Source organism: Corvus hawaiiensis, chromosome 11 (assembly GCF_020740725.1).
Source record: "Corvus hawaiiensis isolate bCorHaw1 chromosome 11, bCorHaw1.pri.cur, whole genome shotgun sequence".
In the NCBI taxonomy this organism is placed as follows: Eukaryota; Metazoa; Chordata; class Aves; order Passeriformes; family Corvidae; genus Corvus; species Corvus hawaiiensis.
This window is the reverse complement of record NC_063223.1, coordinates 21498021-21522472: the sequence shown is the minus strand read 5'-3', so window position 1 is coordinate 21522472 and position 24452 is coordinate 21498021. Positions and strand designations below refer to the sequence as shown.

The window sequence follows — 24452 nt, the reverse complement described above, 5'->3', positions numbered from 1 at the left end:
TTAAGCAGAGAAACCAGTTCCATACATAACTCAAGGCGCCTTCCTTTAATGTTTTCGGAATGGAATCCAAGGTAGAAGATATTTTCTTGACTTCTTTCATGGGTGAAACATCTGTGTGGTGATGTGGAAGGTGTCAGCAGCCCCACTGGTGTCCCTCAGGGTAATTTATTTCTGACACAGTTCCTACAGAGAGTGTGCCCTTCTGGAAAGGTCTTGTGGGAACGGCTTTGCCTCTGCAATTTAGCAGCTGTTTTGTCTTCTAATTCATTTTTCAGTGCTGGTGAGAGGTCTGTGTGAGGAACAGGTCTCTCAAAGCATTGATAGCGTGGTTCAGACAGATTTTAATATTTTGTTATGCTGATATGGGTGATAGTTTTAAGAAAACACTTTCACCCCCTCAAAATCTGCTTTTTGTATTTCTCACTTCCCCCAGCCTATAGCCACTAATCCTCTAATCGCCTTAAATTAGCTCTGAAGGTCTCGTTTCTTCATCTTTGAAACTCTCTGGATGCTTTTAAAGAACATTCCAACCAGGCTGCACAATGGATAGTGCCCATATTTGGCTGTGAAAACCCATTTTTTTTCCCTACAAACATCAATTTCAACCAGAGACTCTCCACACCGAACACCTATTTCCTCTCTCGAGTGAGATTTATGTTCCCCTCTCACTGAACGAGCAGCTGAGGCACAGCAGTGTTGCACTGAAGGAATACTCCAGAATTAAATGTTTTTCTGGGCCTGCAGGCTGAGAACAAAATGTATTGGTTTTATGCCTGTGGGCAAAACATCCTAAATCTCTCCCTGCTTGTTTCCCCCGTTGTTTGCTGCACAGAAACTGGAGTGGTGATCCAGCCACAGCTGTGAGCTCTCTGCACAACATCATCTGCTGCCCCTGGGGTTTATGTTTTCAGAGCCATGAATCAACACAAGGTGATATTTACCCTGGTTGGATGGGACGATGCCACCGTGTCCCAAGGGTAAACCTGTCCTGTCACAGGGGGATGGCTGGGAATGGACCAAGAGAAGCACAGGGATTGCTGAAGGCCTCGTGGAGTGGAAATCCAGGGAAAATGCCCAGACTTGGGGCTTGGTTTTGGGGAATTTTGGACCGAAAAGTCTCTGTGAGGCAAAGCGAAACCCAAAAATAACTCACAGGTCCCTGCTGGTGTATTTATAGAGGAGAAGGTGTGATCTGGTGAGCACTGCAGGGACACCCTGTCCCTTCAGAACTTTTGGAGGGTCTTACTTTAGGATTGGAGAGATCTTACAGCTGTGGGAAGGGTCAGGGGGATAGAAATGTGCCCTGGCCATGCCAGGAAAGGGCTCAGAGTGTGGGACAGCCTTTTGCTCTGGAATCCACATCAGTAATTGTGTGTGATCCTCGTGGTGGCACAGACACCCAGGCTGAAACCGCGGGGGCAGTGGCACATCCACGGCCTAGATGTGCTCTGCCCTCTCCTGCTCTTCTGCAGGAAGTAATTCAGAGCCAAACCCCAATATTCTATTCAACCATGACTGCCTCAGCCTTGAAATTCCAGGAGATCTGAAAATCTCATCATTTCCTTAGAAAATTGTGGCTTGAATGAGATAAATTTGTCTTTGGGTCTTTGTTTCAGGAGTATGCTCAGTTGGCTTCATTCTGAAATGAAATGTTTGCTTGTTTTGCGTCCTTCTTTTTCTATTTGGCAGAAATCTGCCACCAAGTGTGACTGTTTTACAGATAGTTTGGATGGCAAATAGTATTATCTGTCGGAAATGGAGCTGTTGTAGCAGCCAAAGTCATTCTCTGTGCTGAACAATTTGCATAAAGGAGGGAAGCAAAGGGCTCCGGGTGTTTTACTGATGGTAAACTGAGGCTCAGAGCCGGATTTGTGCTCCAACCCATTTCCAAACTGGGGTCTGAGAACAAGGAAAAGTGTTCTGCTGAAGGGATCAGCAGTGGTGGGAAGCAAAGCACAGAAATGTATTGAATTTTGTGGTACTTTTAAAGGAAGCTTGGCACTGTGGTGGTTTCCAGGGAATGCTGAGGGTTGGGAGTGAGGTGTGGACCTAAAAAAGTGGGAATCAGTATTGCTAAAGGAGAGCAGAGCAGTGCAGTTGGTCTTTTTCTGAACAAACATGTCTCTGCATATGAAGTTGTAAACTTATTTTTATCCCAAGTGTAGTCCTGTGAGACTCCCCTCAAATAATTGGATTACAAAGGAATAGAGGAGCACATAAAGAGGAGCTCAAGTGAATGGTACTTTTTATTATTTCTTTGAGATGTTCGTAGTCTGTGTGGGCAGATAACAGGAGAGAGAGAGAGAGTTCAGGCAGCACTACGACCTTGCATTAGAAATAAATTGCAGCCCGGAGGGTTCTGCTTTATGGCCACATTTTAAAGCCTTTGATAATAAGCAAAGTAAAGAAAATGGAGTTGCCATTGCTGCAGAACACACAAAGCTCCGTGTCTGCAACCTGTCCCAGATCAGCGTGGCACGTGCAGGATTTGTTGTAGCAGCAGCATCCCGTGGGAGCTGCTTGTCCAGAGGGAATTTCAGCACTTGCAGCAGCAAGGGATCTGCTCTGGGAACTTTCTCCTGTCTGGGGGTTTTTCCAGTGCCCATCCTGAGCATGCTCTGGTTACTGAGGTCTGTGCTGCTCTGCAGAGAGGGGAGGTGAGATTTAATGTGCTGGGAGAGACGCTGAGCACGGGAGAAAGGGGAGGGAGCGCAGTGAAAAGTTTGCGCTCCCGACTTGTCAGCATAATTTTGCCCCTGCAGGATCCATTTTTTTCCCCTTTTTTCTCGGCTCACACAGGGATGCAGAGCATGTGAGACAGGCCATGTGAGACAGGCGTGTTGCCTGGCAGCTGGAGGTGAGCAACCTGTGCAGGGAACTGGGGGAAGAGAAGGGAGAGGGAATGGATAGGGCCCTTATTGCATTGCTCCTTTAAAACTGAGACAGGAAACCTTTTGGTGAAGCTCTCCTGCATTTCTTTCCCCAAACAAGTGACTTCTCTCTCTCTCTAAGCAGGACACACCCAGCTGATGAATTGCTGTGGTAAAGGAGGTTGGGCTTCTAGAAATCATAAAAATTTGGGGTTTCCAGAGTGAACAAAATGCGAGAATGCACCAGAGGAAGTTCTGGTTGCTGGAATGGAAAAGGTTAATTTGCTTGGGCTGAACTCTGCAAGGTCTAGAATGAATTGGGGTGGCAAAAGTAGATCCCTCCCACCAACAAGTGTGATGATGTACTCAGAGGAGATGGATCTGGTTAACAAATCCCGTGTTAAGAGTCAGGATTTGGGATCTGGATTTCATGGAATTATCTTCATCATTCTCTGCTGGTTTGTCTTAAGTCCAAAAAGAGGGGTCACCCTGCCAGATTCGGTGGGCACGGCAAAAATTTGGCTCACCCCTTAGGAATTTTAGGAGAAAAGCCAGGGAAATATCAGTTCCAGGCTGTTTATTGTCAGATAACTTTAACAGTAGGATCCCAGCTCAGACCATCCAAACCACGCAAAAAGCAAAAAATTCCCCCTCCTGAAAGTTTTATTTACAAGTGTAAGCAGAAATAGGTTGAAGCTGGCCTCTGATTGCACAGAATGTCACTGACTGCATGAAAATCCCTGCAGAAAGAGCTCTAAAATGGATTTTTACCAGCGGGTTCTGTGGGCAGTGAGTCCACGAAGCACAGCTGTTTGAAATTCATGTCTTTTTGGAATGCAGGGGCTGAAATTCAGGTGCTCTCCTGCAAGAGGCAGAAATGGGAGGTGGGAGAGGAGGCTGCCCAGAATATTTATTGGCGTGCAGGACACTGGGTGCTGACAGAGCTTGGGAGGGAGCACTGAGCAGATTAACAATCAGCTCTGGCTGGGCATGAAGCAGGATGACCTAATCTGAGATCAAACCCTTCCCCAGCCCGTGGCACCATCCCCATTTCTTCTTTGCCTGCTAGGAAATGCCCAAATAAAAATTTTCTTCTTTCCAGCGAGTCTGGAACATGTAACAGGCTTGAGCAACGTGAGGTGCCAGGGGTGCCTGCAGCTGAGCAGGATGCTCCAGCCTTGGCTCCCCAAAATCCTTCACGTGGGGCCTGGGGAGCTCTGCTTTGCAGCTGGAGGACTGGGCAGGAGAAGGGTGGGAGGTGAGGAACTCCTTCCACTTCAAAGCCTTCCCTTTCCAGGGAGAGAACCAGGAGCATCTCACCAATGCCAATGCCAAGACCTTTCCCCCTCTCCCTCACAGAGCTCTTCCCTAGAGACTGATTTTGGAAACCAGGGAATTCCCAGCGATGGGAACCATTTGGTTTGGGAACTGCCAAGGGGAAAACACAGTGGTGTTTAGATCTTTAGTGGATTTCTGGTACAATTTCAGGATTTAGAAGGAGACCACACGGATGTTTGGGAGGGAGGGAGGTGGACAAGGACACGAACTGCCCAGACTTTGGGTTGGCACTGAGTTCACTGCCAGCCTTGGAGCCCGGAGCTCAGGCAGGGTTGGAGTTTTGGGGAGCAAGGGTTCCTGTGCAGAATGGAACAAGGGCTGGTTGTAGCCGGCTGCCATTCCTGGAGGCCTTTACCTGAGGGTTTTCCTTTGGCATTTGAGAGATTCCTGTTCCAATCCCGTTATCCCAACACAAAACCAGGCAGCAGCACACGCAGGAGGGCACAGAGCCATTAACTCTGGGCTGTGACACCCAATTTCATTAACGTCTCACGTTGCAAACCTCGCTTGTTAAGATGTTTTTTTCAGCCAGATTTACATACAAACAATTTAGATTTCAACTCAACCAGTGTATTTTCAGAAACAGCTCCAGTAAATCACTTTAATCCCCAGGGTGCTCTGTGAGATATCGTTGTTGTTAAACTTGAAATTGATATCATTAAAAGATTTGGCTGAGTGATGTCATACTCTGCTTTATCTAAACTGCCTTTTGCAGTTTAAATAATTAAGCACCGAAAATTTTTCTCAGAGGGCATCCTGAATCCGAGAATATCCAGATATATCTTCTTTTTCTCCAGGTTTTGGGATTGTTTGTCTGCAGTTAAATACTTTAACAGAGTGAGCCTTGCTGGTACTATTTTATTTGGGCTTTTTTTTTCCTTTCTTTTGACCTTGGTGTGTCCTTAATCTTTGCTGGCGATGCTGCTGGATTGCTTGGAGGCTTGTCTGAGCGAAGAACCTCGTGTATGTGATGTCAGCTCCATGCCAGAAGGCTTGGAAGGTGAAGAACACTTAGATTTTCCTCTGAAAGGCTTTCTGGAAAATATTCAGTTGTGACAACAAAAAATTTCTGTCGCTGGGTCTTGGATTTTGCCGAGACACGAAGGAGGAAATCAGCAGCAAAATGGGAACAGGGGGAGAAAAGGTTGTGAGGAAATATTTGAAATTACCCTTCAAAGTATTTATGATTTACTTAGCAGAAGAGGTTATAAAACACAAAAGGCTTGTGATTAAAATAATAAAAAAAGTAATAAAGAAAGAAAGATGAAAGGAGGTGCAGTAAGAAGCTGCCAGTGTTGCTCTTCGGGATTAAGCTGACTGATCAAATAATAAGAGCTCAAAAGTGTGATCTGCTCTGTTCCTAAACCCATCCTGGATTAATTAAATCTGCCATTTGTTTAAATACATGTCACAGTGCCGTATTAAGGTTTCTGCCTAAAACAAAAGGGTGGCTGGGAAAAATAGAACAATTTGGTTTAAAATCATAGGCACGAGCACAAGCTGTAGATCAGAAGGTTTTATAAATTCCACGTGTGGCTGCCTGATCCCAGGCCCCCTGGAATTTCTCACCCCTCAGAGATCAGTCAGATGGGCAGTACCTGCCTTCTCCTGGAGCTTTCTAGGACCATTTTAGGAAATTTCCCTTTAGTTTAGAAGGTTGTGCTGTTTAATGTTTGTCTCCATGGTCTCAGTTCTGTTGAGCTGCTATTAAACAACCAAATTATTTTTTTATTTTCACCATCCAGCCAAATTCTGGTGATGTGGAAACCTGAATTTGTGCTGAGCTCTGTGGAGTTTCCTGGTCATAAGCAAGCCCACAGACGACAGTGAGGCAGAATTCTGGTGTTGGGGCTTTGCAGAGCAGCAACCTGAGCAGAAAAATAAATGTTTTTTCCCCACTTTTGCTGCCCTGGATCCACAAACACAGCCTGTCTGATGTGGGGAAAGGGGAAACCCCTTCCAAACAGGCCCTGGGACCTGAGCTGCACACGATGCTTTGTAAGGTTATTTTTCCATGAAACTCATTCCACGGTCTGGTTTGCACTGGCTGCGCTTTGTCGTGGGCAAAGCTGGCCTCAGCCTTCTGCTCTGAAACTACTGAGTTGTTGTGCTCCAAACACGGGGAAATATTTGTGAAATAAAGGAATGTGAAGTATAAAAGCAGTGGGACTTGGACAATATCTGAAGGGTCACGTGGCTGCAGTGGCTTCCTCGCTGTGCCCTTGCATCAGTTCACCAGGAGCTGAGATTCCCCATGGAAAATCACTGCAAGTCACAGGGGATAGCAGGAGTGAACCAGAGGAGTCTTAGACTTCCCTTGCTTGGTTGGTGTTTTATTAGCAGTTCAAATTTTTCAGATTTTCGCAGGGTTCATGGACATTTCAAAGCCGTCTGTGCCTTCCTGTGCAGGAATGTTAATTTCAAGCCAAGATTTATCACAGATAGAGGGAAATGAATGGAATTTATCGCTTCAGCAGATTCATGGGGGTAGTGAAGCCGTTGCCACTACAAAAATACTGTTGAACAGATTCATAGGAAAAATGGTATTTTCTGTTTTCCCTCTCTGCTCTCCACACAGATTGTGACTTTCACCATGTGCATCTGAGAAAAGCTGCAGCAAAAATCTCGTGGGAAATGCCTTTAAATCTGTAGAATCCTGAAATCCAGAGGTGCTGCTGGAGCTGATTCCTGCACGTTCCTCAAGTCCTGCCCTCAGCAAGGCAGAAAGGGCTGGGGGGAGCTCATGACAGGGAAAATATGTGAATATCCCAGAAAACACCTGATGGTCAAAGCACAATTCTCTGCTCCCCTCAAGAGCTTGGTGTGAGTGCAACTGGCCATAGCAATCATGTGGAGCAGGGAGAAATCAGGAGGAAATGGAAATTCACCACCTTTTGGATGTATTTTAAACTCCAGGACAGAACTGCTGGAAGCACACGCTCCAAGGAAGCTTTGTGGGGTTGGGTGCTCAACTCCAGCTGGTTCCCAAGACCTCCAATTTGTCCCAGCTGCAGAGCTCATGTGACAGGGTGATTATCTTGATTGGTAGGCAAAACAAGAAGGCTCTGAGACAGACTAATGAAGTCAATTGTGCTGTTGCAGGGGCCAGTTGAACAAACTTTGTGGGAAATGGATTCACCCGGCTCCTGCAGAATATGTGAAAAAAAATCTGTATTTCCTTAAATTCCTACCCCCCCAGATTAACTCTGAACCTTAATCCTGTTTAGACCCGTGATACATTTTGAAATAATACGTTCCAGGCACCCCTCATTTTTCATTGGGAAGGAATATCCTGGTTCTTTGCCCTCTGCAGTTCGAGGAAGGGGATTTTTCGGGTGAGTCCTTCAGGCAGTGACGTGTTGGGGTGACCGTGCTTTAGTGTCAGCTGGGGAGGGAGTCCCAAAGCAGAATTCCTCAGGGAATTCAACACCTCTGGAGTGCTGGCCTTGGTCTGCAGCTGAGCAGGGATGGGAGGGCAGTGATGGAGCTGCTGCACTGTCAATCCTGTTTATGGGCAAATGGGACTCATAGATTGAATATCCAGCCCGGAGTGTGCTGTTGGTACAACTGAAACCCCAGTGATCTCATTCAAGGGTCATTAGCCGCCTAGATGGAGGTGGTGATTTCTTTTACTTCACTCTGGGATTAATTTGTGGTCATTTTTCATGTTTGCCAACATGCTTTCACATTTTTATTTTCCTTCTTCACTGAACAACAGCTCCACAGTTCATCCGAATTTACATGGTGCCTTTCACATATTTTCAATACCATTTTTTGGTTCTGTCCATCTCTAGGTCTGCATTTCTTTCAATCCTGATGAGCTGTTTGCTGCCTTGGAGGTCTCTCATGCCCCAGATTTTACCATCCCATGTGTGTATTCCTCATCCTACAACCCCAGTTCTCCCTGTTGCACCAGGCCTGTGTTTCTCTGCATTTTATCTTTGCCTTGCGCTCATTAAAATTCCCCTTTCACATGGAATTACTGCCGTGATTATAAAACTATGTTTGTAGCACACCAAGATAACAAAAATAAACCAGATTATCCAGAGATAACTGGTTGTTTAGAGACGCTGCTGTCACAGCTAACCCAAGTAAAACAAAGCTGTGGGCAGGTCAGAAGTTCAGACTGAGCAGCCCTGAGGTTCTGCAAACCCTGCACAAAACTGGGGGTTTGTTACTAGCTCAGAAAATGCCCAAAAATCCAGTTCCTAAGGCCTCTTCTTGCTGGTGAAGATGATGATTTGCACAGGCTGAGCTGCCAGTGTGTTTCCCCAATTTCCTTTGAAATCAGGGGGTTTTTGGACACACAGAGTTTGCCTGCACACACCCCTCACATCCCTCATTTGTACACATTTTTAGGGGTGTTCCCACCTGGGCAACATCCATCAGTGTGGTTTTTCTAACGAGGAATTCCAGACTCCTACAGATGCCCAAAGTGAAAGCGTTAGAGGCAAGCCCTGTGAGAAAGCTGCACGTGGGAAGATGGATCGAGCAAACATCCAAGGCAACCTTTAATTATTCACAGATTATATTATATATATTATATCACACCTATATATTATATCACACCTATAATTATTTCACAGAAAGAACCCCAAACCACACCTCCTGCTCTCAAGGTGCAGGATTGTTTACGGGAATGAGGAACATTTGCTCCGTGTTGTCACCAGCCAGGAGGATGCTGGAGCAGATTTCCCTCCTCCTCCTCCCCTGCTTTCCTGTTTCTCAGGAGGCTTTGGAAGAGCTGCTGCTCCCCCGTGTTTGGATGAAGCTGTCAGCACCTGCCCACACAGCAGATCCTCTGCATTTGGCACAGAAAACATCCTTACCTTGAGAAGGGGAATTTCTGGATGGAGACCCACTGGAATTCCTGCTCCCTGCTCTGCCCTGTTCAGCACAGGTCCAGGTTTCTGGAGAAAAGGTTTTTTTTACAAGCTCCTAAACTCGGCCCTGCCTCCCTCTCTGCACCCTGTAGCTGCATTTTTCCTGTGGCCCCTTTCCTCTGAGGTGTTTTTTATCCCAGAAGGACGTGGTGCTCCAATAGAAAGTTCTTGGAATTAAAAATATACTTTTTTAATTAACAATTTCCTATTTCTCCTCATTACTAAGCAGAGAGGAAAATCAGAAAATCATTAAGGTTGAAAAAGACCTCCCAGATCCTTCAACCCAACGCCACCATGCTGCACAGTGCCACATATATTTAATTTTTACATTTCCAGGGATGGTGACTCCACCCCCTCCCAGGGCAGCCCATCCTAATAAATACCTGAACAGTTTGATTTTATTGAAAGTAGTTTTTAGCTTTGAAATGAGTTCATGTGTATCAAAAGCATGTTTATCTGTGATTCTTCAAGGGAAAAGGAAAATAAAGGGTTTTTTAACCACGAATAAATCTTTAAAAAAGTATGTCATCTGCAGCAATTTATTCAAAATATTTTTGTTCTAATTAATTTCTAAAGTGTTAGGAAATATTTGCATACGGAGATCTTTGTAGTTTTGACTGCTTTAAAAAATAAAACCAGCCATTCATGATGTAATAATTAGTGAGAAGTACAAAGTGATCTAATACCCATTCTTCTGCATCAAACTGGCTTTCGTTTTTAATCATAAATGCTGCCATTCTTAGCTCTGGGATAATTACAATTTCCATCGAGCTGCCTAGGGGATATGCTCAGCCCCAGGAGAAGGAAAACAGGTCACTCCTTTGTTCTTTTATTTCAAAGGCCAGACCCAAATTTTCCACCCATGGTGGGAAAGGTGTTGGGAACCTCACCCCAGAAACACAGCCACGCTTCTCCCTGAGCTTTTGGCGCTGCTGCTTTGCCTCCTGTGGCAAATGTGGGTCTGGAAAGCCTTAGGAAATGGAATCATAAAGATCTGTCTCATTAGGGTGTCATTAGGAAATGCTTATTACTTTTAAATCAGCTCACTGCATCCCCTTAAGTCCGGCAGGTGCCTGCAGGTTAAAAATCAGCCCAGCAGTTCCGAAAGCAGTTTTATTTTGCACGTTGTGTGTAAAATAATCAGGCTGCAGAGCCACCATTAATTACTGAATTTAGGGGCCAGGTGTTGGTGCCTTTTTGCTAAAGGCTGCTAGGCTGTTTTAGTGGGTAAATAGCAAAAACAACCTGATGCTGCTTTCAAGGTGGTGGAAGGAAAAAGGAGCTAATTTGGGTTGAGTCATCACAGCCACCAGAGATGTCTCTGGAAAGGACACGTTCCCCTGAATGAGGGAGGTGTGCAGGAATATTGAGTGTTTGCCACCTACAGGTGGCACAAATCCTGTGCATTTCACAAGATTTCATGGAGACGTGTGAGAAGGTGATTTCTTGTCTGAAACTGCAAGACTCAAAAAGTTCTGGGGAAGATCCCTGTGAAAGAGCTGGAAGCTGGACCTGGTGGGGTTTATTTTTTTAAAAGATGCTGAGCACCTTCGGTGTTAAGGCTGCTCTTTCTCTTCCATTAGGATGCAGCTGGTGGAAATGTCACCTGGAGCTGTCCTCACACGGCCTGGGGTGTCCCCCTGCCATGGGAGTGCCCTGATCTCTGCAGGGCTTTGGGTTTGTTATTCACTGATAAACAGAGCCTGGTGAATGAACCTTTCACCCTGCTTCGAAAGCCAAGGTAAAACACCAATAACTGCTCCTGCCTTTGTGTCTGTGCAGTGCTGAGGGAATGAGAGCTTGGCTTAGCCAAGACCCCTGCTCCAGAGGCAGTGGAAAATGAGGATAAAGTCCTTGAGCAGATAAAGGCAACGACCTTAGTAACTACAGGTGGTGGCAAAGTTAAAATACGACTGATTGAGCTCTAAGGCCATCCTACAACCTGCAGTTTGCCATCAGGATGTTCCCAGAGACCATGAGAGCAGTGTGTGGCCAGGAGGCCTGAACGAGGCCAGTTGAAATGGGGAATGTTGTCCACTGTGTCCGAGCTGGGGCTGCTCATCCCTGGGATGCAGGAGGAGCCACGGGCTGCCGGCCACCCGGCTCTCAGCATGTGGACTCCCCAGGGACTTCAAAGGGGATGAATTTCCCTCCTCTCTTGCCTCCTCTCACTTCCATCAGTCACTAAAAGAATGTCCCTGGCTGGTTTGAAGGCTCAGGCAGTTGTGGCATTTGTTCTTACCCTGACAAAAAGCTGGGGCTGCGCAGAGCGGCGCGGGAACATTGTTCTGACAGCCCAGTGAGTTTTACACTCCCAAACTTTCCTGGTTAATGTACCGTGGGCTCTGGCTTGCTCCCTGCCTCCCCGTGCTGATTCCAGGCCCCAGGAGATGCTGCACATGTGCCCTGGGATGGATCCTGGCAGCTGGGATCACCCAGTGGGAATGGGAACGGGATATTTCCGACCGTGATTTTCCAGGGGAAATCTGCACGGGGGTGGAGAGGGAAAGTGGCCTTTGCAGGAGTGATAAAATGCTAAAAAAAGTGACAATGAAAAGGTGGTTGGAGCAGGGAGAGCTCCTTGGGAAAAATGGGGATTTCCAAAGGGACAACGCTTGGACAGCAGCATGGTGGTGCCGTTCTCTTATTTGCATCTTTGTGCTAATGAAAGCTGCTAACGAGGCTACTCCTGCAGCAAGGACTTATCTTGGAGAATTTGAAAGGAAATGTTTCCTGAAAAGCCAGCAGTAAATAAAAATAACCCCCATCCACGAGCCCTGGTTTCATAATCTTGGAGAATTGAAGTTCACGACATAAGGAAAAATCAAAGCAGAGTGTGGATGTACAAAACGAGCATGCCAGAAAGCCCTGGAGAGAACTGGGCCTTACAAAGGGAAAAGATGAGCCAAACCCACAGCACATCATTAAATACTGAATGTTCAGTAACACAGAGCATGCAAAGAACGAGGGAAAAAACTTCTCTGAGCTTATCTGGGTAAGTTTTTTGTGAAAGTGAGAAGCTGAAAAGCGACACACACAATGTTCATGCTGGCACTTGAACGTCTTTGAGTGATGGAGCCGAGCACAATTCCCCTTCTCCACCAGCAAAAGGCAGTGGATTGGTTCCTCGATGTTCTCCAGACTTGTTTTATTGTGCCATTTGCTCAAAAACGTGCATTTTATTATCTCAGCCTGGAGCAAAGGAGGCTCAGGGGGGACCTTCTGGCTCTGCACAGCTCCCTGACAGGACAGGGCAGCCAGGGCAGTCGGGCTCTGCTCCCAGGGAACAGCCTCAGGTTGTGCCAGCATCAGGAAGGATTTCTCCAGAGAATGTTAGAACAGTGATGGCTGAGTTGGGCAAGAACAAATCTCCCTCCTCTGGCTCATTCCCAGCTCGCACTTTCTCATCCCAGCTGGGCTGGTGGATCGCTGGGAGCAGCTGCTGGGAGCTCAGTGCCTGCAGTGGGAAGTGGACTGGAACTCATTTCCCCTCAGCACGGCGGGAGGAGTGAGGCAGAGCCGTTCCTAACCCACACCCAGGTCCCACTTGCTAGGCTTGAAGCAGATCCTGACAGGCGAGTTCTGTCACGATACAAAACACAGGGAACCAGGCTGGGAAAGGTCACCCTCAGCCCCTCAGAGTGAGGCTGGGTCTGGGGAAAATCAGCAGGAAAGGTCATGTGCTGCTGCTGTGTCACAGCTGGTAAAGAGCAGGTTAAAAAGCGCTGAGCTCTGTCACTTTTAGGCAAAGTTTGTTGCCTGCAGTGTGAGTTGGTGTTTCTCCCCAGTGTTTTGATTAATTATTTTGGTCATTCATTCAGTGCAGTGCTTGCAGTGCAGTGCAGTGAACTGAAATGACCTAGAAATAATTCCCTAACGCAACCTGACTCTCTGGCTTATATTCAGAGAGAGATTTATTGCTTTACTCACAGGGCATCTTCGTCAGAGCGCTCCTCAGTCATTCCAGGGAAGCTGGTGCCATTCCTGCAGTACCAACCAGCTTTATACCCACCAGGGGATGTTCAGTGGCCTCCTGCTCCAGCACTGGAGTGGGTTGGGACAGAAATTCTGCCCAAGGAGCTCTGGAGGAGCCCTATGCGACCTGCCCAGGGGTTGAGCCCCAGCAGCAGGAACTGCAGCTATTTTTTGGAAATCAGGCCTGGAAAAGCAGCTGCTCAGGCCCAGCCAGAGATGGGGAAGCTGTGGTTTGTGGGGTCTGGTTGGGGCTTTAGCCAATGCCACTGCCCAGCAGGAGCTGTAGTTAATTGTCAGTGACTTCCCATCCACCGGGAGCACTGGGATGCAAAGGCAGCTCTGTGTCTGCATGTAGTGTGCCCAGTAAATGATAGTGCCACTGGGGCCTGGGAAACCTTTTCCTAGACTAAGCCGAGCCTTCTAGGCTTCTTTTTTTATGTTAAACATTTTTAGACGTTCCTAGGTTGCTTTAGAATAATTATAAGGAATCAGGAACTGCATGATGGGGGGGAATAAGGCAGCGACTCGTTCCATCGAGTTTTACTCCCCTTCCAGCTCTGAGCGGGTTTCTAGTTTGGTAAAGTGCAGAGGAAACTTCAGACTCCCATTGAACATGACATTTTGGCTATTTTCTGCCCACTGTTGCTTTGTTTATAGCCACCTCTCAGCTGATGATCCCCAAAGGCACGGCAGGCAGCTCTGGCAGCCTGACTAAAGCACTGTTGCTGGCAAAACACATTAGTTTTTGTCCTTGTGACAATGCCTGATCCGTCCTGTCCTTCTCTTAGGCACTGTTGGACACATTTAGCACCAGCATGTACTCATGACTCACAAATAACTCACAGGATTACTTCAGCCTGCTTGATATTCCAAAGTAATAACTCAGGATTTGCCACTGAGTTGAATGTGAGACCATTTACAACCTGGGGGAAAGTGATCGGATATGGAGTGGCAAAATCATGGAATCGTGGAATCACAGGATGGTTTGGGTTGGAAAGGACCTTAAAGCCCATCCCATTCCACCCCTGCCCTGGGCCAGGACAACTTCTGCTATCCCAGGCTGCTCCAAGTCCCAATGTCCAGCCTGGCCTTGGACACTGCCAGGGATCCAGGGGCAGCCACAGCTGCTCTGGGCACCCTGTGCCAGGGCTGGAATTTCTTCCCTTTTACCCCACCTAACGCTGCCCTCTGTCAGCGTGAAGCCCTTCCCTGTGTCCTGTCACTACAGGCTCTTGTGGATAGGCTAAATAAGTTCTCTCCCACCAGTCCACACATTTTAAAAATAAGGACAAATCCTGAATGAAAGCGCCTGCTGTAATGTGTGTCAGGAGGACAGAACACACCAGAACAGTACAACTCTAAAAATTAACGGGATTTCTGTGAAAACAGAGGAAATTTGCCCATTCTCCATCAGTTGTCAGCAGGAAAGAGAGGTGTAATTATTGACTGGCCTCAAACTGTAAGCACAGGAATGAGAAGTGGCAATACTTGGATCAGCTTCTTAAGAATACCAAGCTCTGTGGAGGGATGAATATTTTTTTTCACTTTCCCCCATTTATGCTCTAATCTTTTTTTTTTTAATTATTTTTTCATTTTTTTTAACTTCACAGGAAGGAGAGAGGAAATCAGGCAGATATAGTTTGCAGAAAAAATTGTGTATGGGTATATCCCTCCCTCCCACCTCATTTTTATTGGGTTTATTTTAAACACCCTGAGCAGGGCGAGAAGCTGGGAAAGAAGAGTGAGGGGGGAGTAAAAAGAGCCTTTAGGATGTAAAGGCTGGTGCTTTCCTCCCTGAGCAGTGAAACTGGGTAACTGTGGTGCTTTGGCAGAGTCACAAACAGCGGCTGGCAGCTGCTGCAGCTCTGAGCTGATCCTTGGAGGTTGCTGGGAGTGAGGATTTGGTGTTGCCGCTCCCTCGCCGTGTCTGTCTGTGGGTGTTTGCTGCTGCTGTGCAACATCTCACGGGCTCCTCTTCCTGGGACTGGAGTGAATCCATCCTGGAGGGAAAGGGATCGAGAGGTGGATGTCCTTCAGTGCAGCCCCTTTTTGCTGCTCCCTGCTGGGCCCAGCGGAGCTGCCAGAGGAGGCTGTGCCTGTGGAGGGGTGTTGGCAGCAGGAGCTGCTGCCCTGTGCCATGGGATCACCCTGCCTTTGGGTTCCAGCCCCCGAGAACCAACCAGCAGCGGGGGCTGAGCAATTCTAATAGTTAATTGTAGTGTTATTGTGGCCTGAGCAGAACAAAACAGAAATAATCAGGCTTAAAACAAACAAAAAACCCCCAAAAGCAACACAGTGTTATTTTAGAATAAAAGCACACGTAGCTGAACTAATACTCCTGACGAGCAAGGACATGGATTTCTCCCGGGGCATCCTGCAGTCCTGTAGGGAAGAAGTGACCTTATTTGCATTTTTCTTGTTGAATTGCTGTTGGGATTTCTGCAGCACAGCAAGAGCAAATTCCTCCAGGAGAGCATGGAAATATCACAGCGCTAACGCAATATCCTCCAAGTAGCTTCCTGCTCCTCAGCCCCTGCTGCCCCCCTGCCCTCCCAGCCTCCCCCAGCCTGCACTGACAGCCCTCAGCCTCTTCCTTACAGCACCTAAAGCCCATGAACACAGTTCTCATTTCCCTCCATATTCCCAGAGTTTCTCCTTCCCCCTTTCCAGAACAATCTGGGCTCTCCCCTCCCCGCCGTGCCCTTGCCGTGCGCACCCGAGCGCTGCTCCCGAAGGTCAGCACTTGGCAGTTGAAGTCTATGGTTCCAGACGCCTCTCTCAGGAGCGTTTTCCATTCTAATCAGGTCCTCTAAATTGCTCAGGCTCTTCCCCAGCATGAAGTCCTGCTCCAATTTTGCAGGCAGATAATTAAATCCCGAGCCCAGGAGCGGCGTTGCAGCTGCGCCGCGACTTCTTCTCCGCATCTTCCCACCCTGCCAGGGCAGCTGAGACAGGAGCAGGGATCTTTTGGAGCAATGGATCATCTGCCTGTGGAGTATCCATGCTGGGATGGCTCCAAAACCAGGGAGGTGCTGCAGCTCACACCCCAAAGCATCAGCAGAAGTGCAGCCGAGGAACGGTCATCCCAAAATCCATTTTTTCCTTCTCCTGGGGCTCACTCTGCCATCTTCCCACAGGAGAATTAAAGCAGCAGGATGCCAGGAAGGACTATTAACTGTCACCTCTTAAGCTCCCTGTATAATGTATGCACATACTAATTACATCGTAGGAATAGCACGGATTAATTATACACATCACAAGTGTGTAATATTTAAAGGATATTTTTACATAAATGACACATTTGGAGCTTGCAAATAGCACAGACTGGCTTTGTCCAATGAAAGACGGCAAAATTCTGAATTTAATGTATAATATAACCTTTATTCTTTTTCCTCTAAACTCTTGGAAACTTACATAACAATCGTGCTTTAATTATGACACCGTTTATAGACATTTAAAATGCATCTTAATTTATAAATATTTTACATTTGGTCCATAGAACAGGTTGCAATTTACTAAATAATACTGTACTCTTTTAAACAGGCTCTGTATATATTTTTGAATATGTATATATTACATATATATTTTTATATAGAGATAGATTTGCTCGGTGTTGGATAGTTTCCTTATTGCAAAAAGCATATATGATCATACAATAATCTTTCTTTTTCAGGGCAAGTACTACAAAAAAGATACAGCTATTCACAGTTTACACACAGTAGTTCTACAACACTAGTTTGTGCTATGTGATAACGTTTGTACAGCTTTTTGCTAAAGAGCAGGTCTGTCAAACATCTGTCATAATTGTTTACAATCAAACATTAAATACTGCATTTTCCTTAGAACAACATGGGACTCGGTTACATTAAACAATAAAGAGAAAGTTGGAGTTTTTATCCTTAGTCTAATGAAATCCACAAGTATGATGTATCATGTGTGATGCCTGTGTAGGATGTAGGGGTTCCTCTAAATCCCAAAGACTTACAGGACGTTTGCATCTCAGCTATGGCCGTTTAGGATGGAGCTTAGATCTCGTAGTATTTTACAGTTGACCTAGGTATGAAACAGTTTAGAACCTACCCAACATACTCTGAGAGTTTAGGATGTAGTTTGAAATACATGTGTATTATATATATATATTATTTCTACATAATGTGCTTGACATTCTGAGAATAATACCTTATTGCAAGAACATGTTTGTCACCTTCAGACGAGAACAACGAAAAACCCAACATTCACAGGTAACATGGTTTTTTTTTTCACGTAGTAGTTCTACATAAATTGTGCTATCTAACATTGTACGGTGCACAAAAAGTTGGCTGAAAAGCATGTTTTCATTGCACAGTTCTGTCACAGTCATTTACAATCAAACATCACCCTCCCAAAAAGCCTCCGTGCCTGTCTTATAGCTGCCAAACGAGAAATGCCAGCCGGGGCTCCCGCTGCATTCCCTACACAGGGAAAACTTCCAGGGGCTGGCCGGGCTCTCTGGCTGTGCGGCAAACGCAGGACGGCGCCCAGAGCGGGATTGCATCGGGATGAAAGAGCTCTCCCTGTGCCCTCATCACCACCCAGCCCCTGGAAATGGGAATCCCGCTGCTCTCAAAGTGCTAACCATGAGGAGTGTGTGATTGGGAACTGTCAAAGTTCAATTGAGCCCTAAATTGGAACTTACAAGGAGAAGCTGCGATCTTTAAGCCGTTGTTTTGGTTTCTATTTTGGTGGCAATGTGATAATAGTAGAGTGGTAACAGCATAATAAAAGCTCAGGGTACTCTGAGCTTGAATGGCAAATACTTTGTGTTTTACTCCTGGGAATCTTTAGGAGCTCTTGGCTATTACTTTGCTAAAAAAGTTAAAATATTCATATTCATGCCTCTAACATTGATTCACAAAGATATCTTCTTTTCATAAGAAGCAACATATGCAGTTTTAAAGAAATTTATGACCTTGTTTGAAAGTCACCCTGAAAGGCTGAGCACAGCCAGTGTGTATGGCCTGGGCTGCTCCGCCACAAACAACTCGATTTTTGCGCTAGGAATGTTTATGAAGGCTGTGCCTGCTGTTAACTGAAGGAAGAGTCTCTTCCCCCCTCAAATGGCCTCAGCTGGAACAAATTTTAAGGGCAGACTTTTGCACTGGAAACCACTTGTTTACAAAATACTTCATTCTTTTTGTACAAAACAACTCCAAACTTAATTTTACTCTTGCAAAGTCAGAAATAACAGTCTTGGGATTCAGCGGTAAGAAATAGTGATCAACTACTAAAAATCAGCAGCACAAAACTTCAAATAGTCGTGCTAAAAGGTAGATTAAAAAGGTCTTGGCACATCAATTTACAAATTCCAAGGTATGCAACTATCATTGTGAAAGGATAAAAACATTAACAGTCCGTGGATTGCCGGAGAACACAAAACGCTGTCAAACATCTGAGCTCGCGACGGCTGGATCGAACCCATGGCGATTCCCTTGGAGTGGAGATGACCTTGTTGCTTTTTTTTTCTTTTTTTTTTACATATTTTTTTTTTTTGCCACTAGAGGTAGGTAATTATATTCTCAGACATGAATTTGTGGTCATATTCAACCATATTTTTTGTTTTTCTGGAGAAGGAGCGGTACTGGGACGATGGAGGAGTTTAGATGTAGGCTTCTTTGTTGGCGGAGTTGCTCTGTTGGGCCTGGTCTGGCCCATTCTCAGGGTGGGTGATGTCTTCACTTGGCTGAATCATCACTTGGATGCGCTGTTCAAAGGACAACAACAAACGTGAGGCAGCCAAAAAACTGCTGTTAACCTCACTCTTTTTTAAAATTATTATTATTTAAAGACAATACTTTACAAGTGCCTGTCTCCCCAGGGACCAGCGGTGAGCCACGTCCACTGAACAGATTTCAGCTCTGTCCTGAACGTGACGGGAGGAGCTGAAAGACCCTGTGCCAAAAGCTGGATGCCAACAGGGAGCTTTCCTGGGGAAAAGAAATGAGGAGAGGCCCTGCTGTGAGCCCATGGTCCAGCACAGGGGCTGCAGTGGGCAGCTGGACACCAGAGTGATGGGAACACAGGAGCTAGAGAGTTCCTCCAAGGATGAAACAGGTGAAACAGATCTGTGTTTAAGAGTGTTTTATTCCTATCCTGTCTGTCCTCGTCCTTTGGTCCTCTCTGTTCCTGCAGCTTCTCTGCCCAGCTCACGTTCACATCTCAAAAGAGATCCCAGTTTGGCTCCTCAGAGCCTCTCGCTGGTGCAGGCTCCTCCCATCACCTAATGATTATTTCTTAATGCCTTTCAAAAATAAAACCTTAATCCACAGCAAGGCTGAGATGAGGAACTTTTACCACGGTCTCACACAACTCTGCCCAAGCAGCAGCTGTATTTTAGGGCAAAGGTTCTCCTTTTGCACCTAAAAGTTTTCATAAGACCAGGGGAAATCTATTCAAAGTGTTGGAGCTCAGAACAGGCAGGGGGAAACAAAAAAAAAGGCCAAAACACAGAAATTTTTTGCAGACTTCTTTGAAGCCTCACTGAGTCTTTGAAAATATGCTGAAGACAAATATTTGGATCAAGATCTGAGCATTTCATGAGGCATCACTCGTCAATTCTGCTTAAGATCATCCAGCCCTTTGCAAAGATGGCTCTGTCAGCTGATTTCAGAACATTCCAGAAGTTCCAACAAATTCTTTTTGACAGTCTTTGGTTCCCACAATCACAGAGTGTTTCACTACTTGGGCTGGAGAACTGGCTGTGATGTACAGGGGGAGCTGGGGAGGGAAAACTGAGGAACCACCCAGACTTAAAAAGAGGTGTGGTGATTGCAGGTGGTTCCTGAACAGCGTGTGGGACAATAACCTGGTCAGTATTTCCCATTCCTTTAGCAGCACATCACTGAGGCCCTCAGAACTGACTGAAATAAAACCTGACTGCAATAAAACCTGACTGAAATAAAAACTGAATCTTTTCCATGAGAATTGTCACCTCCTTTTTAAAAATGGGATGAGGAATCAGGGAGAGGCTGAGAGCCATGAGAAAAAAGCCCCTAATGTTCTTCATGAAGTGACTGCTCACAGAAATCCCTTAAATAAAGGCAAAAGGGAAGGCCCCCCAAGATTTTTCATGTCCTTCCTCCCAGCTGCAGCAGAGCAGGACAGGGCTGACTCTGAGCAGGTGACATGCAGGAGCTCAAGCCTTGGATGCCATGAGGGAGATGCAGGACAGGGCCACTGAGCAGACTCCTGCAAACCCAGAGCTGGGTGGATTATTCCCTGAGTTTGGTTCCAGCTCCCCCAGAGCATCCCCTGCCTCCATCCACGGCCGCGTGTCTGGCATTAACCAGGACAGATTTCCATATTTTGTGAACTGCTCCTCTGTTTTCTAGGTGTGAGGAGCTGGAATGCCAAGAGCTGCCAGAGCAGAGATGAGGACCCCATGGAAGGTGGGGAATCTGTTCAGCAACAGATGGCTCTGACACTCTTGTGTCTTTGGGCTGGTGCTTTTAGGGTTCTTTTTGCTCAAAGCAAAATGACTGAGGGGGAAACAGATGATGGAACAGAAGTGCCCAGCAATCTTTGGTTGCACGGGCCTCAAGGTGGTGGGGACAGCCAGACTTACCTGCTTTAGGGAGCCTTTCAGGGTTAGGAACATGTATGCCATGTAGCCTGGTATCAGCACCATAGAGGACAGGGCCATGAACCAGCCAACCCCCTGGCCCCATTTTGGGAACACGTAACTCCCCATCGTCAGCGGGGTCATCTGCACAGCACTGAAGATGAACACTCCCTGCAAAAGCAGAAGGGAAGGTTTTGGATGAGATTCCCAGAGTGTTCTGGCTTCAAGAGTTTTTCTGGAGCTTCCAAAGATGCTTCTTACTGAAATGAATGTTTTTAACTCTGTATTTTCACATATAAACCTACACCTCAGATCATCCAAGTGTGCTACTGGTAGCAGTAAATTCCTTGGATAACCTGCACAGAGCCAGAGGGAAGGGGGCTGCTGGGGAAAATGGGGATCCTGGGAATAGCTGTGGACATGTACATGGTGCCACTGAGCAGCAGCACCCACACATTGTTTTTGGGATGTTCTCCAATGGTGACCTGCAGACGTGGTGTTCCATACAGCATTCCCAGGAAAAACTCCTGTCCTGGCCTATCTCTAATGTCTAAACCAGCCAGGAAAACTTGCTACAGTGAACCAGGAGAGAGGAAGGCTCATTCTGGTGCCAGGCTAAAGACAGATTCCCAGAGGAGGATGCAGAGGCAGATTTTACACTAATCCAGGCTGGCCAGCACATTCTGCTGAGGACCTGACAAATCTGACCAGTTTTACAATGTTGGGCTTCTTCCTCCTGTGCCACTAAAATAAAATGAATTTCACATGCCTTCCTGAACACTTGTTTTCAGAAAAATGAAAGCTGCCTTGATCTGGGAAGGGATGACTCGAGGAACCCTCAACTTGAAGATACTTCTGTGTCTCTTTAGTGCTCCTCATTTGCTTTTCTCTGGTTAAATACTGGGTCATGTTTAGTGGTGGCTGCTTGATTAGTTTGTTCTATTGCATCTGGGTTCGGTGTATGTGCAGTAAATTTACATTTCTTTGCTTATTCCTTCACAAGGTACTGAATGGGATTAACTGGATAAAGTTTAGGATCAGGAAAAGGCTGTCCTGTGGTTTCCAGTACAAATTCCTTGCAGAGTTTGCCAGAAAACCCACAGCAATGCAGTATAAAATGATTAAGACATGCCACAGAATCCCAGGAGAGAACATGGGTTTAGAACCGTGCTGTGTTACCAGAAGGAATTCAGTTTACAGAATGTTGGCATTTTTGTGTATGTGGAAAATTTAGATTTTAGATCACTACATTCTATTTAAGAATACAGAAAGATAGTCAAAATTTGTTCCTTGCAGTTTTTTAACTTTGCCAATCAAACTCTTGAGCATTTCCAGAGGTCTAATAAAAATCCTGGCTCCTCTTTTTGGGGCACAAACTTCCTCTAATGACACTGCTTTTTGTTTATTGCCTTCAATGGGATTGCTCAAATCCTTAAAAAGGGAGTGAGGTCAGAGCTACAATGAACCTGTGAGGGTGGAAATGCCAGGGCTGCAGCACCCAGGCCACCTCATTTACATCCTTTCAACCAGAGAATAAAAGTTTGCTCCTTACTGCCACAATGATAGGAGTGAAAAAGGACCAGCAGAGTTTCCACCAGATGCAGGGTCTGTATCCCACCATCTCTTGGATGTTGTCATAAAATCTATTAACACCTGGACAGAGAAATAAGAAACAGCAGAGAAATGGAATCAGCTGGAAGCTCAGTGGTTCTGAGAGATATTGTCATAAATTATCAATGTATTTGGAATCTCCAAGAAGATCCCAAGATAACTTTTCACCTGTCTGCATGGGATAAAATGTGCAAGCTCAGAAGCACCAAAAATCTCCTGTTCTCACTCTTCCACATCATAATTAATTAATTAGAGACCAGCAAACTTATTCCCATGCAAGATGAGGAACTTGCAGATGTGAAGGTCAGATGCAAGAAACACCCTTGATCGATTTCAACTCCAAGTCGAATTAGAATGAGAAATTTAGGGTGTATTTCACAGTTATAAAAACCCCAACCCAGCCCAGCATTAACCAGCTTCATTGCAGTGCACACCATGCAGAAGTGGATCTGACATCAGAGAGGCCCTCGTGCTGCTGCTGCTCTCCATCAGCTTCCCAAAGCTGTGTCTGTCACGCATTTATAGCTCTGATTTCCTCCTGGTCACAGCCTGGAGCTGATAATTCCAAGGTGTGGCTCAAGCCCTGTATGGACCATTCATTTCAGATCCTGTGGGTCCTTTCCAGCTCAGACTGGTCTGTGATTTCTGTGGTAGTTTTGGTGTATTTTTCCATTTTCTGGATTCACCAGCAGTGCCTCTCCCCTGTCAAAGGCTGCTCCATCCGCTCAGCCCCACTAAAACCAGCAGGAAGGCCCCAGTTCTCCAGCTCTGGTGCAGCTGGAGTGCCTTGGTGATGGTGGGAGCAGCTCCTCAGAGGAGCTGACACAGCTCTGTGAATATCCCACTGATCCATTAATCCTTAGAGCCACAGACTGCTAGTCCAGGCTTCTGGATATTTTAGGGGGATTATTCCCTAACTGACCGAGGAGCCTGGCTCACTGCAGGATCCTGGAGTGAGGGAATTTCTGGAAAAACAAAATATTACAAAGCCCCAAAACCATAAAGCATTATGTACCCAACACCTCTGAAGATCCAAGCTTTCCAGGGAAGAGGGACAGGAAAAGAGATGAAATTTCACATTTTTAGTATTCCTGAAACACCTCAAGACTCCCAGGCCTTGGGGCAGGGTGTTTAAAAGGCAGCAGCACCTTCCACAAGCCAGCTTGGAATTATATCCATAGAAACCAAGGCCACTTCCAGTTCCACCCCCAGCACGTGCATATTCAACTGGAGATCAGAGGAGGAATTATCCTCAGGTTGGGTAAAACTTAGGGAAAAAGCCAAACATGCTGTTTACCATAGCACCAGGATATCGAGATGCACTCAAAGAATACGAGGAACAAGAGACTCATTCCACTGGCAGAGTAGTAGTCAAAAAGCTTAAACACATAGATTCCACCCTAAAACAGAGAGGAAGGAAGCATTGAAAATAGTGCCAGGCCTCCAGCTTCAGAATGTAAGACACAAACTAGCGGTGGTGGATAGGTTAGGGGCCTATTAGTGCAAATTAATCAAAGTGGTTAAAGTCTTTTAAGGCTTGAGGTCATTGCTGACAAAATCAAGATTGCTGCTGCTCAAACCGAAAAGTTTAATTTCACTTTTTGCTCTTTGTTTAACAATTTAATCATAATTTAATCATTAATCATCTCCCTCAAAGAGTTTGCAATGCCAACATCCACCCCCAGCCGCCACTCTTTGGACTGTAAGGGTGTTGCTGTGCATTTTTGCACCCAGGGACCACAGGGGTTCTACACTTGAGCTGCCAAAATCTTGGACAGCGTTGATCCCTGACACTTCAGTGATTCCTGGCTGGGTTGGGGAAGGGAGAGGCAGGGAAGATGCAGGTGCCAGGCACAGATCCCCCCTGCCAGCAGTACCTGAGTGATGTTGGACAGCCCTATCACGTAGGACACGATGCACACGAGCGCGATGAAGATCTCCCGGCGGTTGCGCAGCAGCTTGGGGAACTCGTCCACCAGGGCTGTGATGAAGCCTTCCACGGTGCAGAACTGCAAGGGAAGGGAAACATAAACCACAACAGCACAATGCAGAGCCCTGCCATGGCAGGGTGGAGTTTTGGGGAGCAGTTTGCTGCTGGACCCTTCGCTGGCCTAAGGCTGCAGCCGTTTGACGAGAAATGAAAATTCACTTGACTGCAGTGGAAGCTCTGCTCCTGAA

General features: G+C 46.2%; 1 protein-coding gene across 1 annotated transcript in view; it reads right to left on the bottom strand.

The window, feature by feature from the left end:
• Positions 1–16426: 16426 nt before the first annotated feature.
• SLC6A1 (solute carrier family 6 member 1) overlaps positions 16427–24452 on the bottom strand; it is a 44472-nt gene continuing 36446 nt past the window's right edge. Inside the window, exons 11-15 of the mRNA XM_048315254.1 lie at positions 24152–24283; positions 23572–23674; positions 22216–22316; positions 20667–20834; positions 16427–18806 (exon numbers count right to left, since the gene is read on the bottom strand). Coding sequence (XP_048171211.1) covers positions 18702–18806; positions 20667–20834; positions 22216–22316; positions 23572–23674; positions 24152–24283 — 609 coding nt within the window. The 3' untranslated portion in view covers positions 16427–18701. The remainder of the gene's footprint in view (positions 18807–20666; positions 20835–22215; positions 22317–23571; positions 23675–24151; positions 24284–24452) is intronic.